Below are 18417 nucleotides of genomic sequence, written 5' to 3'. Positions count from 1 at the left end.
CCGCATTTACTGCTGCCGCCGACGCGAGCCCAGATCTTTGGAAATCTACAAACCAGATAAATGTCTTCTTATTTTCACTGTGTCGTCCAGGATTAGCTGCTGCCACTCTCCACTTGTTGCCCCGTGTGGCGGTTCAAAATACTCCGTGCACAAAGATAGTGATTTATCATGAATTCGTAGCTAACTATCGAGTTAGACAGGTACGTTACGGTCACAAAAATATTGCCATGTCGGACGTAACTCCGTCCAATATTGCTTTTACTTCATAGACGACTGAAAGGGCCTGGTACCGTAAAAATATCACAGCTCACAACGCCGTATACATATCCCGTGGTATCAATTTTATGTCCGCTCCCCGTCCAATGCATATCAAAGCCCGGCCATCGAAAATGACCGCGTCCAAAATCAGAAAAGCGCCTAAGGGTGAAGATTCATAAGCCCAACATAACTTCATGTTGCAACAGGACATGCCACAAGAGCATGGAGATATTGATTGTCGATAAATCATGGAAGAGGTGATTGTGCTTCGCTCACGCTCTCGATGCTCGGCTTTAGGGGCTGCGGCTGGCCAACATTGCTCGCACCATGGGTCGAAGCGGCGAGACTTTTTGTATTGGAAGACAGTCCTTGCAGGACCTCCTCCCGTGTTACCTGTAACAGGTCGCTTGGTAGACCCATACTGGCCAAAAAGCCAACAGTGTCTTTCCACTCTGACTCCTTCCGTGCCTGACTCCACTTGAGCTCCTCGGCCATGATATCAATCACGCAGGGAAGAGCGTGGAGCGTGGCTTGGGCATTTAGGAAGCTGAGGCGAGTGCGCCGAGCGAGGACGTCGACCGCGGTCTGCGCATACTCGCTCCGAACTGCATAGCGCACTTCACCATCAATAAAGGGGTACTGAGGAGAGAGACGTTGCCCGCGGATTGGGACTGGAGAGTCCTCCACTGGAGAAGCCAGAGCTGCGACATCCCAAGCGCGGTCACCGTAGTCAGTCGCAAGGTGTTTTGCCACATCCATCTCGATGCCAAAGTGCTGAATAAGATTGATGAAGAGTGTCGTCGAGTAACCGTGTGCACCGAGGAGACGGATGTGGTGCGTCTGGCAAGTTCCGTTAAGCAAGCTCACGGATGGATCAACCCCGTTGACCCCGGAGATGTCGGGCACATAGCTGATGGGCTTAGGCTGTAGCTTGAAGACCTCGATCGCCTTGTCTACTGCATCCTCGGCCATTTGGCGGTATGTGGTCCATTTTCCGCCCGCGCAAGTCAAGAGCCCAGAGTCAGATACGGTCACGAGATGGCTACGTACAAGCGACTCGGTATTCTTGGAGTGCGGATCGCGCATCAGAGGTCGAATTCCTAAAAATCTCAATTAGTCATCACGTCAAAGGCCAAATAGAGAGTAAGATGCATGAAGCTTACCTGACCATGCAGCCAGGATGTCGGAGCGTTGAACATCAATATCGGGCGTCAGGTATGTGCGAATCTCGTCAAGAATCCATTGGATGTCCTTCTCGCCCGCTACCGGATTTTGTGAGATTGCGCATGGGGCGTCGGTGGTGCCAGCAATGGTATTGCCTTGCCAGGGAAGGAAGAAAATCACCCTGCCATCGGATGTCGAGGGGTCAATCAAACCCATGTTCTGGGGACTGAGGTATCCAGGAAGAACAACGTGGACACCTAAGCTTGGCGCGACGATTTCTCGTTGACCCGGTTCATCCATCTGCTGGATAGCATCCGCAAACGGTCCCGTTGCGTTAATGATGCCTTTTGCTTTGATGGTGAAATTCTCGCCAGCTGCCTCGTTTCCATCCTTCAGGGAGATCAAATCTCGAACTCGGGCACCTGTTAGCTTGCCGTTTGCATCCTTCTCAAGCCCGGTCACTTCGAGGTGATTTACAGTGGTAGCCCCGTACAGAGTTGCGGTCATAGCGAGGGAAACGTTCATCCTAGAATCATTGTGCTGGCCATCGTAGTAAACGAGTGCCCCGATAAGGTTCTCCTTCTTCAGCATTGGGAATGCATCGAGAGCCTTACTCCTCGGAAGGAAATAGGAGCTTTCAATGCCTTCAGAGCCAGCCAGAAAATCGTAAAATTTGGTGCCGGCCCAGAAGTATGGAGCCTGCCACCACTTCTGCAGCGGGAGCATAATAGGTAGCCATGTCGATAAATGAGGCGCAGTATATAGAAAGCTCTTCCTCTCGCGCAACGCTTCTTTCACCAGCTGGTACTGGTTGTAGTCCAAGTTCCATACTGCTTTTTCGAGGTATCTGACACCTCCGTGGACCAGCTTTGTAGATTTACTGCTTGTCCCGCTGCTGAAGTCATCTCTTTCAACAATTGCGACTTTCAAGCCTCTGGTCGCTGCATCAAGCGCAATGCCGGTTCCGGTCGCCCCAGCACCAATCACCAGTAGATCGTAAATTTCGCCCGAAGAAGAGGAGGACTTTTTGAGGTCGGAGATTTGATCGGCTCTAGACTTGATGTGTGGAAACTTTGGGGGGATTATAGCGCCATTCTCGTCTCGTTTGGGAGGTTTGGGAGCAAATGATTCTGCTCCTGGTACGTTGCGTGGGCGGTAGGTAATATACATAACTGAGCCGCCTGCCACAGCAATCCCGGCACCATAAGCTAAAGGCTTCAGCAGCCGGCGAGGAGAGAATCTTGAAGCCATGATCGAATTAAGGAATGTGAAGAATCACTATAATGAAAATCGAGAAGACCAAGTAAATGGCTCTGGCGTCAATGCTAGAGACCTGTGTTGATCGAAGCAGCACTGATCTGGGAGGGATTTGTTCTCTAAATGCAGTAGATGAGAGAATAGAGAAGCTCGAAAGTAGCAGCGTCCAGCACCAGAACGTTTATTTGAATGTGCTTGATCTACAACCAGCTGAGGAACCGCTGACGATCAATTGAAGAGTGAGCAATATGCCTCTGGGGAGCTCGGGACAAGTTCATGACCGAGCTCAAAGCTGCCAGCCACCCTGCGAACCAGAGAGCTCACAGCCCCCGGATATTATTGCTGGATCGTTTGTGACGATGAGTGTGCATGGCCTGGGCTTGACATAATCCGCCGAGGTCAGGGACTTTGTGAGGTCATCCCGGCATAGCGAAAGTGCGGAGAACCACGGTGCACGTCGGTGTTATGCAACCGAGAGGGTTCTTTTGCATTTGCCGTCCTGCTATCCATCGTCGGGATAGAGGGACCGACATGCGTCTCGCTCAAAAGCCGGAGACCCGTTCGTGTAATTTTTCCCTTGGCCTCGTGGATTGTGGTACTTCCAGAAGAAGTATGTGACGCCCGTTAGCTCGAAGCCTAAGTATATCGAGGTATCCATGCAGCGTCGCATCGCCATTGAAGTGGATACCAGGTACATGGTAAGCTGTATCGTCGTGTATTCGAGGTATTGACAGTACAGGCCGACCCCCGTCGGTGGTTAGATCATACGCCGTCCATTCACTCAGTATCCCTTCTAGGTATCGACGAAGAGCTAGCTGAATACTGTAAATTGTCCAATATGGGTCGAGGAAATTTAGAAACGCGCCCTGTCTTCCCCGGCTTAGGTATTGCGGAGGTCAAGAAGAGAGTATACTAGCCGACTGTTGGGGCCCCGAATATATTGGTCCATACTCCGAGTCAATCAGGGCTCTGGTCTCCACAGAGCACGAGCATTTTCACCGACATGCGTAAAGATCTGGGCTTGGCATGCCAGTGAACAACATTAAGGGTGATCTGAGTTATTCTGGCGCTCCAGTCTGCAAGCATGCTCCGTCGCTTAGAATCAACTGAAAGTAGGGACACCGCCGGCAGCTTCGGTCGCTTACCCCTGGGGCAGCCCCTGCCTGAATCTATTGTAGATCATGGCTCCAGGTCTTTAGGGCTCGGATCACTCATATTATTGAGGAGAGGCAAGCTCATAGTGCATATGCAACTGAGGCGAGTATTTCTAGATACTCCCCTTGTTCCGAGTCGCTTGAAATGCTTGTCGAAAACCTTGACTTCCTTGTGCAAGGACCTTATTCATTTGGGGCTCTTTGTTTGGAAGTCATGAGCTCATGTCATACAGATGCAAGTAGGCCCTATAAAGAGGATTACTGGCATTTCGAGGCATGTGACCTGACCTTTCTTGCGCCGAGTGACAACCAACGATATTCAATCCGTGCGTTGGAGGAACTATGGTTGATTGTCAAATGTGTAGGAGATGTCTCAGTGTTTCGTTCCTCCAGGTGAATGGCAAGGCGATAAGTGCAAGTCTGTCCCGAAAGGCTCGTTAGTCATCTCTGATCGTGAATGTCAGCGGGCGTGCCTTCTAATATTACCTTTCTCAGTCATCGAGTACTTCCTGGAAAGGGTTCTGTGTCCATATTCGCGACCCCTGGCGAAGTACCCAGTCCATGAAACGTGACTTCTAGAGTTGATCTCGTAGTAGATGACTTTTCGTGGCGTACAGTTAACAGCCGTCACCCTTGTCAAAAGAAAGCTATAGACGTCTAAATGAATCTTGGACACTTGGCAAATTTAGGTCTTTTAACTGTTCTTGTGGCAAGTGTAGAAAGGAAGAGCGATTTCAACCAGGCGCATCTCCGAACAATTTTCTGATATAAGAGAGGCAGCTCGGTAGAACCATGGTCCCTGGAAGCCAAGAACAAAGAATGATTAATGGCTCGAGTCATATGTGCATTCACGAAACTGTATATACTGTGCTGGATCCTAGAGCTCCTAACATTGACTGTAACCATATCTTTCCGCCTGTATTGTATACCAGACTCGATCCTTTCTGTCGGATGCTGCAGTATTGGAATCTTTCCCATGTGCCATTGTAGCGATATTTATCCTTGAGAGGATCTCTCCCAGCGACGCGCCAACGCCTTCCCTCGAACCATTCAGTTCAATGTTCACACGTTGCTGTCAGCATAAGTGTTCGACCACACTGATCGCTTGGGCTGAACTAGACGCTGCAGGCCCATATATGGTGTGTTGATTGGTGACTCTCCAGTGAACAGGAAGGTGTCATACAGCCATCCGCCAAAAACGCAGCCACAGAATGGTGATACCATAGGCACCTAGTGGTACACTTAGTAAAGGTCTCATGTAATTTAGATATAGATCACGACTTACCCAGAAGTAGTAACCTCCTGCAGACCATACCTCATGACCGTAGCCGATCATATATGATACCAATCTTGGTCCGAAATCACGGGCAAGATTGATCGCATAGCCAGTTTCCCAACCAAAACAAGCACCGATGCCAAAAATGACAAAGAACAGGCATAGAGGGGTGAGTGGGCCGGCACCGATGTTTCCGTCATCCTTCAAAGCGTAGATAAGGAACATCAAGAGGGTACTGGCGATGAATTCGGAGAAGAATTGACCAGTCTTGGTCATGAATGGAGCAGGGTAGGTGCAGAAGATGCCAGCAGTGGAAGTTTCGAGGCCGACCGTTCGAATACCCGCCCCACCTTCGAACACATCAATTGCTGACTTGTAGTTGGCATAGACGATCGCCGAGGCAGCCATGGCGCCCAAAACTTGAGCGAGCATGTAGCCAGGGAATTTTCGCCATGGGAATTTGCGGAAGATGCAGTTGGCGAGTGTCACCGCAGGGTTCAGATGGGCTCCGGAAATGCCACTGCAATAAACACCAAGCATAACACCAAGACTGAAGAGGCGCGGTTAGTAAGGGAAAGATGTTTTGTGTAGTATAAATGCTTACCCCCATCCCCAAGAGATAGATTGGTAGTCACCCTTTTCACCATTGCTCAGAACTACCTGTGCAACGACACCATCACCAAACAAGATGAGAATGAAGACTCCAAAGAACTCTGAGAACGGCTCTCTGAGGTAATGTCGAATTCGACTCCAGGCCAAATCTGGTTCCTGTTGCACAACGTCGGCCTGGGGGACCTTGTGGTCGACCAAGGGGCCGTGCTCAGCAAATGCAGGAGTATCAACGACCGAAGTGCGTCTCCTCTCGTCTTGGTGAGGCAGGGCAAGGTGCTCGGTGTGGTCGGATTTGGCCATTGTTGTAGGTTTCTCGAAAGAGGGCACCGAGGAAGACGAAAGTGACATGAGAAGAAAAGAAGGTGGCAAGGGTTGTTATGGAGAGATTGCCTCGAGTTTGCGGGGATGGAGAGAGACGAAGTGAACCCCGGGGAGAGAAACGTCGAGATATATAGTCATCATGATGATGTCTCCAGAGCTCCGCTTCCTCTCGCAGCAGGCCATTTTCCTCGGCCAGATGGTTGTGTGATCGATACGAGAGGGTAAGCGCATTACAGTCTAGATCACTAAACTGCATTGTTTGTCCGGTACAGCCGCGTTTGGTGCTGCACAGGGGCGGCTCCTGAAAGCGGGAGGGAACTTATGCACTTCGGTGAACAGGTGGCGAATGGGAATAAGCAGGTTTGCCTCCCATATTCTGGTATGCAGCCGTCCCACGGCTCGGGCAGCAAGCCCGAATTGCATCTCGCTCTGACTGTATGCGTTTCAGGAACCACCTAGATAGTGATAACGACTTTGTATTCTTTCTTGAAGCGATGGTCGCGAGGTGGATGCAGAGCTCCTGATACTCGATACCAGAAAGGTGGTTTGTTCCCCATGTTTGATAATGGTGGAAAGCTTTGCTACTCCGCTAGTACAGACGAGGTAGGCTGGCCATTCACTATCGTGAGATGTAGACATACCAGCCACTTCGCTGGGGCGGATGTGACCCTAGGATGGCTTGAGGCCGAGATCCAGAAGCGGAACAGAGCCTGTTTGGATTACGATGGCGTAATGAAACCGACGTAATGAAACGGTAATCAGCGCCGGTGAAGTTTTTCCGTTCCGAGCAGCAACATGTCTTGGCATCAAAATCCCCCTTCGCAAAGTTCTCGACTCCCCGCAAAATCCTCATGCATTTCGGTCCCCAGACACCGAGTCTCTGCTTCTTACGGCTCCAGACTTCCACTCCGGATCCTCCGCAGTGAGCTGGTCCCTGTCTCGCTTCCAGAACATCTCTGCCCGCGTGTTCGATAGCTTCTCCGCCACCGCCATGTGGTTACCCCTGATCGTTCTGTTGCATGAATGGATCCCTCTCACCTCTCATCGACCTACCCAGGTAGTTGTCTCTGGGCCGAGGTTAGCAATAGTCAGGTATTGATTGATACCTCTTCTTAGCTCTAGAATGCCACCGTGCCGAGCACTATACGGAGCAATGATACGAGGTACCGCATCCCAACTTCGGTGATTGAAACCGCTCAAGACCGAACCCTGGAAGGATAACAGGCTCCACTAGAGCTTGGATTCGTTTGAACACCCACCGACATACGCGAACCTGCCTCAATGTGGGCAAAATTGAATGTAGGTCATACGACGCTGTGTCTAGGATGTGAGACGGCCACATGCTTGTCACTCTCCCCGCGATCTTTATAAGCCGTGCATTGCCCCTCTCCACGATTACTCCAGGACACTCCATCTTTGCTCCAACTCCAGCCTCCGCAGTAAATCAAAGAAGTCCTTCGGAAGTCAATTTGTTGTTTTTGAGCCGCCGATATGGGAAGCACGCAAGAGGTCTTTGTTGGTTCCATCGACCAGGGAACTACCAGTTCTCGGTTTTTGATTTTCAACAAACAGGGTGAACCTGTCGCTTCTCATCAACTTGAGTTCAAGCAAATTTATCCACAGCCGGGGTATGTCTACGGTGACTTTTCAACCTGTTCCATACTAATTCTGGTAGCTGGCATGAGCATGATCCTCTAGAGATTGTAGCATCAGTTGAGACATGCATTGATGGCGCTGTCAAGCAGTTCGAGACTCAAGGTCACAGTGTCAACAGCATCAAGGCTGTTGGTATCACAAACCAGCGCGAAACAACGGTTCTGTGGGACAAAGAAACCGGAGAGCCCCTGTACAACGCTATCGTGTGGACCGACACTCGGACACAGAGTCTGATCAGAAAGCTCAAGACAAGACTCGGTGCCGACAAGCTTACTGCAATCTCGGGACTGCCTCTCTCGACATATCCGTCGGTGGGAAAGCTACTATGGCTACTCGAGAATGAGCCCAAGGTCAAAGCCGCCTACGACAAGGGAACTCTTTCCTTTGGCACCATTGATGCGTGGTTGGTATACAAGCTCAATGGAGGTTCGATGGTTCTCTTATCGAAATAAAGGTATAACGCTAATCGTTTTAAGGACCAAAACGAAATGTTTTCGTATCCGACCCTTCCAACGCATCACGGACGTTGTTCATGAACATCGAGACGCTGAAATACGATGATTCGCTCCTCGACTTCTTCCGTATCGATACCAGCAAAGTCAACCTCCCAGAAATCGTTCACTCTTCCGATCCTTCTGCTTATGGATCACTAGCCTCGACAGTCCTTAAAGGCGTTCCTATCACTGGCGTCTTGGGTGACCAATCCGCCGCGCTCGTGGGCCAGAAAGGGTTCACACCCGGACTGGGGAAGAACACATACGGGACAGGCAGTTTCATCCTGTACAATGTTGGCGACAAGCCGGTTATCTCTAAGCATGGCCTCCTGACGACCGTGGCCTTTGACTTTGGTGGTTCCAGCAAGCCCCAGTATGCGCTTGAAGGCAGTATCGCTGTGGCCGGATCGAGTGTTAAGTTTTTGGTAGATAACTTGGGCTTTATCGAAAACTCGAGCAAAGTCAGCCAACTGGCAGAAACAGTTGAAGACAACGGCGGTGTGACTTTCGTTACCGCTTTCAGTGGGCTCTTCGCTCCTTACTGGATCGATGATGCTCGAGGCACACTTTTCGGCATTACTGCATATACACAACGCGGTCATATTGCTCGAGCAACATTGGAGGCTACATGTTTCCAGACCAAGGCTATCCTTGTCGCCATGGAGAAAGACAGCGGGCATAAGCTCACCGAACTTGCAGTTGATGGCGGCATGTGCAACTCTGACCTGACCATGCAGACCCAAACGGATCTTATTAGCATCCCAGTGAAGCGCCCGGCAATGCGTGAAACTACTGCCCTGGGTGCCGCCATTGCGGCCGGACTTGCTGTGGGTGTGTGGGAGAGCATAGATGAATTGAAGGCTGTTAATACTGAAGGAGTGACCACCTTCAAGCCTGCCATCAGTCAAGAGGATGCCGAGACACGTTTCGCGAGGTGGGAGAAAGCCGTTGAAATGAGCAAAGGCTGGGCGAACTAGTCGAGGTCGGTGTCTCTTGTTCGTTCTGCGGCGTCAAGCTGAGTGACTGGATAAAATTTGTGTCGAATTGTCATCGAGTTGAAGTTGTGCAGGAATACCCAGGCTCACATAAAATGAAGGAATTATTGAATCACTATCTTGACAATACTAGTGTCTACCTGCGGTGCAGCACGGATTTTCCTAATGCATTGGCCCGCAACGTGTAGCCTGACATTCGATAAAGTCATGTTTTCACTATCGATGACTACGCGTCCTGAGACGCGGCGGTGACAGAAACAGTGACGTCATGAAAATCATGGAAACCACCACTAGTCTCTTTTCTGATTTCGCGTTTTACGGCAGGCTTAGTTAGTGCAATATTAGGTAAGGAAAAGGACCTCTACTCGCAGGCACGTCTCGCCGCTGAGGATCGATGAGTCCGTAAGACTTCAAGAAACCGTTCACTTCGACCATCCCCACGATATTCATTGATGCTTCTTCACTTTATCTATCAGGAGTAAAAACCAAACATCTGAGGCATCCGCTTAACAGCTCAAGACAGCTCGGTGGTGGTATTTGCGAACACCTCTCCTCAAGCTGAACTTCAAGCCCAAGCCTGATCTTCAAGCGGACCTTATTCTGCAGGCTTTTTGCCCCTCAAGGCGAAGCTTGGGATCCGTGGTTGGATATCTAGTTAGTTCTAGACAGATCTGGTCACCTCTGCCGACACAACTGCCGCCCACTGGCCTCTCTAGCTACTTTCGCCTTTGGTTTTCTTCAAGTGTCGGACCACGATTCTATTCCTCATTTGTATGCTGCATGAAGCATACTATCTGTTGTCTGCTCGCTCACCCCAGAGAGAGCTGTCATGCGAAAACCCCGGCCTGCACCCTGCAAACGGCAAGTCCTCCATACTGAAGGACACCAGATGCGAGGAACAAGTTGTTATAGGGATCTGCTGCTGCTGTAGTCATGAAACTTATCACCGACCCATTGTCAAAATATATAAGTTCCGGTGCATAGCTGTTGGCATGATTCAAACGGAGCGAAGCAGAAGGAACCAAAAAGTCTTTGCCGAGGGTTAGGACGTTATCGAGGTAGGCCGGCAAGTCCTCCAGTGTTGGGAAGACTGTCCAATCTATTAGCCGAGGCCGTACTATAAAGTTACGGCAATGGTTCCTCACCTGCCACTATGGGATCTCCCGTGGTTGGTACAATGTTGATATTGTCGGCGGCCGCACCGAGGTCCTGAAGGGTTGTCAATCTCCCTTCCATCTGGATTTCAAGATGAAGAGTTGGGTGCACCTACAATCTGGTGTAGCTGCGTCAAGCTCTTGTCGTTGTGGATGTCAAAAACCGTTACTGTGCCGTTCCGAGCATCCCCCACGAAAAGCCGATCTTTCCATAAAGCTATGCCGTTTGCTCCAGGGAATGTGCCGGTTACTTGTCTACATGAGATTTGCTTGACGATCCCGTTAGCAATGCCTCCTCAGCTCGGATGTAAGTTTACCTCGGTGCTTGCATCACAAAATTGAACGTCTGTCGACCACGTGAACGGCCCATAAGCTTCCTCAAGCACTCGCAGAGGCCCAAGGGCGAAATAATGGTCATTTGTGACGTAGAATTCCCTGACGGCGTTAGCAAATGCCCAGACAAATTGATTCGATGGGGCTACTACCCGGGTCCGGTCGCAACGACACCATTTGCGGTCTTGATATTTGGATGTCTGACTTTCTTCACCAAATCAACGGTGTCAGATCCGAGTTCATGTGAGAATATGACGATGGAATCTCCGTCCCGTGCATGGTTCACGGCAAAAATATGGATCTGACAGTATTTAGCTCGGACCTCGGCGACGGGACCCTGGACTGCACTAGGAACCTTTGATGCACTTTCCGGAATTGAAAATATGTCGATGCCATGCGTAATGAAATCACCCTCCAATCCTCGGAGTTCGAGTTGCGTCGACTTGCCTGTCTTCAAATCATGCTTGAATAAGTACTCGCGGAATGATGCCTCTGATCGCTGAGGCGCATCGCGCATCCCAGCGCATGGATACCAGCTTCTTCGTTCGACTGGGTCACCGCAGGCAGCGAAAGCCGTGTTTGATGCGTAATGAATCTTCACATCCTCGCAAGCATTCATTTCCTTGATGACATGGCACTTATCATTGTTGATCGGCTTGCTATTTTCCCATTTTACCAGCCTTCCTTTGTCAATATCCGCTCGCCCCACCAATCTCCATAGGAGGCCCGACTGGGTATAAATTAAAGCAGCAAAGATGAGGATGATGATGGATGAGGAAAGCCTCGAGGCTGTGGTTTGGCCCATCTCGGCTATGCACGCCTCTCAGACTTGAAATGAATACCTAGGGATGAGTTAACTCCTGGAGGTAAGTCGCCTTCGGAAAGCTTATGGCCACGTCGGTCGAAAAGCGAAGTTCTTGAGGGGTGGGAAATTTGGAGATGCACTTCTTTCTCGGATAATTTGCCGATGCGGAGGTCGTCCACATACACTCCTTGCTGCAATAAGACGACATCTTTGAAGATGTGCAGTATCCTTTCCCTTCTCGTAAAGTCACCCACTGACGAGACAGTCACCCATAGCGATAGCCGACATACAGTCATAGCCTATTGCCCACGAGGTCCATTTCCGGGTATTGGTAGTTTCCCATTGGTGAGGCCCCTGGGCCTTGGATACTCAGTTCATAAGCCTGGGGACATCTCGTTTCGATGGAGATACAATCCATCTTCCTTTTGTCTTCCAACAAAAGCGCACTATGGTGGAGAAGAAACGGAACGGGTACAACATTCTGATCGTGGTCTTCGTGGCCCTGGGTTCTTTTGCTTTCGGCTACTCGAACACGATAGTAGGTTCATCACCTCCACAACTCATCTTGAATAAGCAGAGCTGCCCAATTATTCGAAGTCTCGCTCGATAGACAGTATTACTTGTTGACTTCTCACCTTCCGTAGATAGGTACCACACTGGCGCAGCCCTCTTTCATGTAAGTAACAGCTTGTCGTCAGCATTTCATGCGGTGGATCATGAATCCATCTTGCTAACCATGTCACCAGCACATATTTCAATCTCGATGACAACTCAAACAGAAATGAGATCGCGGGGGCAACCAACGGCATATATACAGGGGGTGGATGTATGCAGCCAGTTCTTATTCGGCTTCGAGGACGATTGCTGATGACGAATAGTGATAGGAGCAGTGTTTGCAGCTTGGGCTACCGAATCTCTTGGTCGGAAGAAGTCAATATTTATTGGTGCCTTGACCGCAACAATTGGTGGTGCTCTCCAAGCAGGCTCCGTTGCACTGGCTATGTTCTTGGTATTCCGATTTGTCAACGGTTTTGGCGTTGGTTCGTAATTGCTGCTCACCTTTCACAAAATCGATTCACTGACCATAGTCTAAGGGATGCTGCTACCTTTGGTTCCACTGTATCAAAGTGAAGTATCCCCACCTCATTCGAGAGGCTTGATGGTGGGCTTCCATGGGATATTTGTAACTGTCGGTTATGCCTCCGCGAGGTATGCTTCACAAATCAAATATGGCATCAATGCCCAAAAGTCGCTGACTGATGAGCGAATAGCTGGGCCGGGTACGGGTTTTATTTTGTCAATGCAAGTGGAGCGCAATGGAGACTTCCCTTGGCGATTCAGGCTATCCCTGCTCTCTTCTGCGCGCTTGGGATACTATTTCTGCCCGAATCGCCCCGGTGGTGTAAGTTTGTTCTCGAATCTTAGCGACACAGTCACACAAGACTCATCAAACCGACAGTGATATCCTGTCAACGAGAAGGTGAAGCACTGAGAGTAGTGCAGAGACTGCACCGAGATGAGACCGACCCCAACGATATCTTTGCTTTCAGGGAGTATCAGCAAATGGTCCAGCAATACGAGATAGATAAGAGCAATGAGGTTTCGTGGAAGGAAGTGTTTGTGAAGCCGTCGTACAGAAAGAGAGTCATTATTGGCGCAATAGTCATGTTTGGTTCCCAAACAACAGGGACCACTGTGATTGCAAGTAGGTGCTTCCTGTGGCCAAGTCCAAGAAGGGAGCGGTGGCTGACAACTGTCGATCAGATTATGGCCCACAACTATACAGCGCTCTGGGCTATGGCACAACAATGCAGCTACTCTTCTCTGGATGTTATGCCAGTATCGCACTCGCCGGGAATTTCTTCAACGCTTTCACCATCGATTACATCGGACGAGTTAATGCGCTGAAGATTGGATGGATTGGAGATGCGGTTTCACTTGTCGGAGAATGCATCGCACTCAGTATCTTTGAACGAACTGGCTCGCAAAGTGCAGCTGTGGCAAGCGTCTTCTTCCTCTTCTCGCACATTGCCCTTTTTGCGTTCAACATTGACGTTACAACATAGTAAGTCGTACTCACCGACTGCGTGCTTCTCTTGACCTTGGCTGACGGTGTTAGTGTATACACGTCGGAGATCTTCCCTAATCATATTCGAGCTAAGGGCATGTCGGCTTCAATCGTTGCCTACTTCGCATCACTCATCATTTATTTGGAAGTGGCTCCGACAGCCTTTGCAGATGTAAGTTCGCATCATTTATTTTCTCGCCGTGAGTAAATATGAATCGGAGATCCACATAATCACGCCTCATGCCTCGCCTTGTGAGTGCTTGTAGGCGTTGTTACCCGGGGATTATGAGAACCACTGTGTCCCTGGCTTTTGTGATGTTTGCAAACTTTGATGGCGCTGACCCGTAACACTTCTCCAGATTGGTTGGAAGTTCTATCTTATCTTCCTGATCGCGCTCGTTTGTTTCATCATCCCGTTGTTCTTTTACTTTCCAGAAACAAAGGGACACTCGCTTGAAGAGATTGCCCGCCTTTTCGACGACGAGACAACTACCGTCAGACTTGATGCTCCAGAATCCAACGACGGCGGAAAAGAGATAGTGGTGGAAAAGTAGATGGCTACTCGAGATGGATCAGCCGGTATGAATGACCCCAATTGCCATCATCCACTGGGAGAGAGTTCTAGCCAGGTCGTTCACTCGACGCAAAGATGCTCCATGATGGGAAGCATAACGCACGCGGGGAAACAGGAAGAGAATGGGTGCAGGACATATCTCACGCCCTTTTACAATATGATTCGTCCATTGCCATGGGGCAGGCATCGATGAATGTGTATTTCGAAATCACTTTCGTGTATTTGGGAGTCCACCTGCACATACTCCGAGTGTACGGCCCTGACTATCGCGACGTGTGGGCGCAATACGAAGTGTGAGGTTGGAGTATCCCCCCATGATTTCCCAATCCGACTGTGGGGCTAATATGAGGATTTGGGGTAGCAACGAAGGGGCTCTACCCCAGGAGACCAGGATACACCCACACACACTGAGGGGGCTGGCATCACGCCACGAACCGTTCCAATCAGGTGAGCTGTGGCTATGTTAAGTATATCATTTGGTCGGCGGGCACTTGATGGAAGGGATCTGAAGCCCTAGAGCGTGGTGACAGCCCGGAGAAGTCAATTATGTCGACTATCTATTTCACGGACCCTTCTTTGTCCCATCCATCACTTGGCACTGTTATTGGACGGGACAGTGATGGCGCATATCAGTTTTTGGGCGTCCAATATGCTACATTGCAACATAGGTTGGCTGAGTCTCAGCTGAAAACAGAATACAAAAGTCCTGTGGACGCAAGGAATCATGGGTACAACCTCCGTGCAATTTGTGTTCTCATGTGACAGCCAGAACGACGTCTTGGAACAAGGATGTAGCTGATGCTGATTCGGGTGCAGGCCCTCATCTTACTCTCCGGCAGATGGATTCGACAATGAGATGGTTTTCATCCAACAGTCATTACCCAAACCTCCAGTCAAACATTCAGATGTCGACTGCCTCAATCTCAACATTACTGTCCCAAAATTGGCTTCTGGGATAGGAGGTCTGTCGAGACAGAAACTACCGGTGTTCATCTGGACGCACGGAGGCGGCTTCGTAGTTGGAGCAAATTCATGGCCTCAATATGATCATGCGAAACTGGTGAAGCTTGCTGCTAAAAATGGGGTCCCGATAATTGGCGTTGGGATTAAGTACGTCTTTATCCGCATCGGCAGTGGTCATGAGCGGAGACTGATGATGGCAAAAGTTTTCGCCTTGGACTTTCCGGTCTCCTGACGTCCGAAGAGCTCAGACAGCGAGGATACAAGCCTAACAACACTCTTCGTGACCAACGGAACGCATTTCAATGGGTGCGGCAACATATCTCTGGGTTTGGCGGTGATCCTGATAATGTCACGGTCATTGGAGAAAGTACTGGAGCAGGTAGGGTATTCAACTTGACATGTACCCCTTGTAGGTGGGCACAATTGTTGGTAGTACTGACGATTCCAGTCTCTACGACTCTTCACTTATATTCGCCCGAAAAGCTCTTCAACCGAGCCATCGCGACTGGTGGCTCGTTCCTGCTTGTAGGGCCATTCTCTTATGAGACATATGAAGGTATTTATCAACAAGTCCTTTCCGTTCTTGGAATCGATAAGCTCGAACCAGACGAGAGAGTAAACCAGCTTCTTTCACTTCCCCTTGACGATGTGATTGCTAGACTGCCGCCTAGCATTGCGTTTCTGCCCGCAATCGATGGCGAGATTGTACCTACTCGACCTACATATGATGCAGTCTCGAGGCAGGAAGATCAGGAACTTCCAGGGAAGAAGTGGCTAGATGGATTTATGATCGGGGACAGCCAATTTGATGTGAGTGGCGTCTTCTCCTCCCGCATATGCACAGTATTGAATAGTCCAACTCTAGGCATCGACCCTGGGAGCGATCATGGGCCACCTGAAGACTGATGCACGCAAAAGGTTTACAGCTTCTTTGAAAACTTCCTTAGCAAAAAACCTTCAAGCTGCAGATTCCGTCCTTGAAGCATATGGCTTCAACTCGCCTCCTCTCGCAAGTGCTGCTGAGGACGACGAGGTAGCCTTCAAGAACTACCTCCACTTTGTGAACGATGTAGGCTATTATGCTGCGACTGTGTCATTTGCACGAGGGTGGCCAGAGCATAAGCTCTTGACGTTCGCGTTCAACGAACCGAACCCATGGCCCGGGCTGTTCACGGGCGAAGCCACACATGTCTTGGATGTGGTCTTCCTATTTCAAAATTATAACGATAAGCTGTCCCCCGCCCAGAAGAAGGCGGCTGAGAGTTTTGGATTGGACTTTGCTCGGTTCATTGCTGGGCAGCAGCCGTGGCCAGCGTATTCGACGGCCAAAAAGAATGCAAAAGTGTTTGGACCTTCAGTCCAGGGGCCAGAAGCAGTTGCCAAGATCATCAGTGACAACGAGTCGAGGGAGATCGGAAGAAGGACGAGAATACTGGAAATCGGCAAAGAGATCGGGTTCGATGCTCTTGCTGGGGCTGTCGTGCGATTTCAGATTGGATTGTGAAGATTGTTGCCACTGAATCACAGAATAGACGGTCCCCGATTCGTTGACAGCAGCAGTGAAGAGATTTTGGTGACGATAGGCGTGAGGCTGTGATATTGCGGGGACCAGTGCCAATTATTGTATGTACTCGTCCATGCTATACCTCGTACCTCGGCGCCGCCTGGGGACCCTGGCCAGGGGTTGCCTGGTCCCAGGGCCCTCGGCCCTTGTCGCTGATCTCGCTTCCCTCGTAGTATTTACAAGCAGGCTTCTGCTTGCCTATCAAGAGGCAGTCATAGCTAAATGTAGCCTCACATCATCTCGTTTGTGGTTACGTTGCGACGGAATGCCCTGTCAGCTCAGCCTCATCCGGACTTGTCACTTGTCACTTGTCACTTGTTGCTAGAGCTTTCCCTCCCTTTATGGCTCTTTCCTCGTGACCTTTTGGCGTGTTGCTGACATGCAAGAACGCGTCACTCGCTCCTTCCATCTTCACGCCGGCATCATCGCTCACCTCCTCCGTTACAAGCTCATCAGATCAAAGCTTGTCCGTTCTTCAAGTTTTCAACCTCCTACAACCGACTACTCGAACACGGGCCGTCCGTTTCCAACGTCGTCAACATGCCTGGGTTTCGATCTCTTGTCCTTCTACCCACCTTGTTGAGCGCCTCACTCGCTCATTTAGTCGTTGATGTCGCCCCAGAAACACCTCAGCCCTATGTCTTACCAAACCTCAAAGGCGCTGCTGTCGATTTTGGCGGTCTAATTCTCCGAACACTTGTTGCCAACTCAACCTCTTTCGGCGGCTTCTCACTGTTGAGTGTCAATTCAGGTCCTGGTCCACTCAATCTCATCCATTCTCACAAAGAAGTGGAAGCTTTTTACACTCTCAAAGGCGGAGTCCAAGTCTTTCACAATGCCGACCAAGGCCGTCAGATCTATGCAAACGACTTTGTGTTTCTGGCACCTGGCAACAATCATACTTATCGCCCCAATGAGCTGGACTTCCAGCTGACACTTGCAATGGCTCCAGGTGGTATTGATGATTTCTTTGCGGTTGCAGGAGATCCTTACATGTCTACTGCCCCTTTCAACCCAGACGACCATTCGCAGCTCAATGCCACCAAGGTACTTGGCTTGATGCCCAAATACAACATTTCCCCCGCCCCAGCCAACAAAATTAATCTGGAATGGGTCAATGGCACTACCGAAGACGGCCTGGACACTTGGCATCGTGCTGATCAGGCTTTACCTTCCGACCCATCAAAGCCATATTTCATCTCCAGCAATCGGGGCCCCAAATACCTCGTTCGCGAAGAAGGCACAGTGGTTGCACAACTCGCATCTGCTCAACAGACCCGAGAGAAACTCACCGTTGCAACCATTACTCTCAAACCCAGTGAGGAACCAACCGATTTTGAGCAGTTCGAAATGGATCAAGCATTTCAAGTCACTGAAGGGCAGCTTACGCTTGAGATTGAAGATGAAACTGTACAGCTCATTTTCGGCGACTTGGTTTTTATTCCGCAAGGGACATGCTTCAAATACTGGTCCACAGTGGGCTTTACCAAGTTCATCAATTGGTCTGCTGGGTTCGGTCTTGCGGACAGCCTCATCGAAGACGCAGAGCCGTGGAATCATGCTGTCTGGCCGGCATGATTTGTCCATCCGGTATTTGCAGGCAGCATGAGACTTTACATGAAGTTACGACAAATGATGAAACATTGAGGCGGAAGCAAGCATATGTATTCATTCCTCTACGCTCATGAAGCGATAAGCATATCAGAGGTGTTTGATCAAATCCATGGGAGCTCAGGAAGGTGCAAGTAGAGCAATGCTTTAAACAGCAA

General features: G+C 50.0%; 7 protein-coding genes across 7 annotated transcripts; 4 read left to right on the top strand and 3 right to left on the bottom strand.

Moving 5' to 3' along the window:
• Positions 1-504: 504 nt before the first annotated feature.
• A1O9_11754 (glycerol-3-phosphate dehydrogenase) lies at positions 505-2673 on the bottom strand (the record flags this gene model as incomplete). Its single annotated transcript, XM_013399264.1, has 2 exons — positions 505-1358; positions 1422-2673. The coding sequence occupies 2 exons, from the start codon at positions 2671-2673 to the stop codon at positions 505-507; spliced, it is 2106 nt and encodes a 701-aa protein (XP_013254718.1).
• A 2222-nt stretch (positions 2674-4895) lies between these two features.
• On the bottom strand, positions 4896-6021 carry A1O9_11753 (aquaglyceroporin like protein, other eukaryote; the record flags this gene model as incomplete). Its single annotated transcript, XM_013399263.1, has 3 exons — positions 4896-5063; positions 5119-5659; positions 5714-6021. The coding sequence occupies 3 exons, from the start codon at positions 6019-6021 to the stop codon at positions 4896-4898; spliced, it is 1017 nt and encodes a 338-aa protein (XP_013254717.1).
• Positions 6022-7533: 1512 nt separating this feature from the next.
• A1O9_11752 (glycerol kinase) lies at positions 7534-9169 on the top strand (the record flags this gene model as incomplete). The annotated part of the gene is made up of 3 exons (XM_013399262.1): positions 7534-7670; positions 7718-8124; positions 8175-9169. 3 exons carry the CDS (start codon positions 7534-7536, stop codon positions 9167-9169), a joined length of 1539 nt encoding a protein of 512 aa, XP_013254716.1.
• A 1653-nt stretch (positions 9170-10822) lies between these two features.
• Positions 10823-11479, bottom strand: A1O9_11751 (uncharacterized protein; the record flags this gene model as incomplete). The annotated part of the gene is made up of 1 exon (XM_013399261.1): positions 10823-11479. The coding sequence occupies one exon, from the start codon at positions 11477-11479 to the stop codon at positions 10823-10825; it is 657 nt and encodes a 218-aa protein (XP_013254715.1).
• A 448-nt stretch (positions 11480-11927) lies between these two features.
• On the top strand, positions 11928-14101 carry A1O9_11750 (uncharacterized protein; the record flags this gene model as incomplete). Its single annotated transcript, XM_013399260.1, has 8 exons — positions 11928-12021; positions 12358-12519; positions 12574-12688; positions 12751-12881; positions 12939-13184; positions 13244-13544; positions 13599-13719; positions 13907-14101. 8 exons carry the CDS (start codon positions 11928-11930, stop codon positions 14099-14101), a joined length of 1365 nt encoding a protein of 454 aa, XP_013254714.1.
• Positions 14102-14977: 876 nt separating this feature from the next.
• A1O9_11749 (uncharacterized protein) lies at positions 14978-16588 on the top strand (the record flags this gene model as incomplete). The annotated part of the gene is made up of 4 exons (XM_013399259.1): positions 14978-15231; positions 15288-15463; positions 15533-15894; positions 15950-16588. The coding sequence occupies 4 exons, from the start codon at positions 14978-14980 to the stop codon at positions 16586-16588; spliced, it is 1431 nt and encodes a 476-aa protein (XP_013254713.1).
• Positions 16589-17188: 600 nt separating this feature from the next.
• A1O9_11748 (uncharacterized protein) lies at positions 17189-18226 on the top strand (the record flags this gene model as incomplete). Its single annotated transcript, XM_013399258.1, has 1 exon — positions 17189-18226. The coding sequence occupies one exon, from the start codon at positions 17189-17191 to the stop codon at positions 18224-18226; it is 1038 nt and encodes a 345-aa protein (XP_013254712.1).
• Positions 18227-18417: the final 191 nt, after the last annotated feature.

This window comes from Exophiala aquamarina (genome assembly GCF_000709125.1).
Source record: "Exophiala aquamarina CBS 119918 chromosome Unknown aczIA-supercont1.19, whole genome shotgun sequence".
NCBI classification, from domain to species: domain Eukaryota; kingdom Fungi; phylum Ascomycota; class Eurotiomycetes; order Chaetothyriales; family Herpotrichiellaceae; genus Exophiala; species Exophiala aquamarina.
Note: the sequence above shows the minus strand (reverse complement) of the source record. Positions and strands in the feature narration are given on the sequence as shown.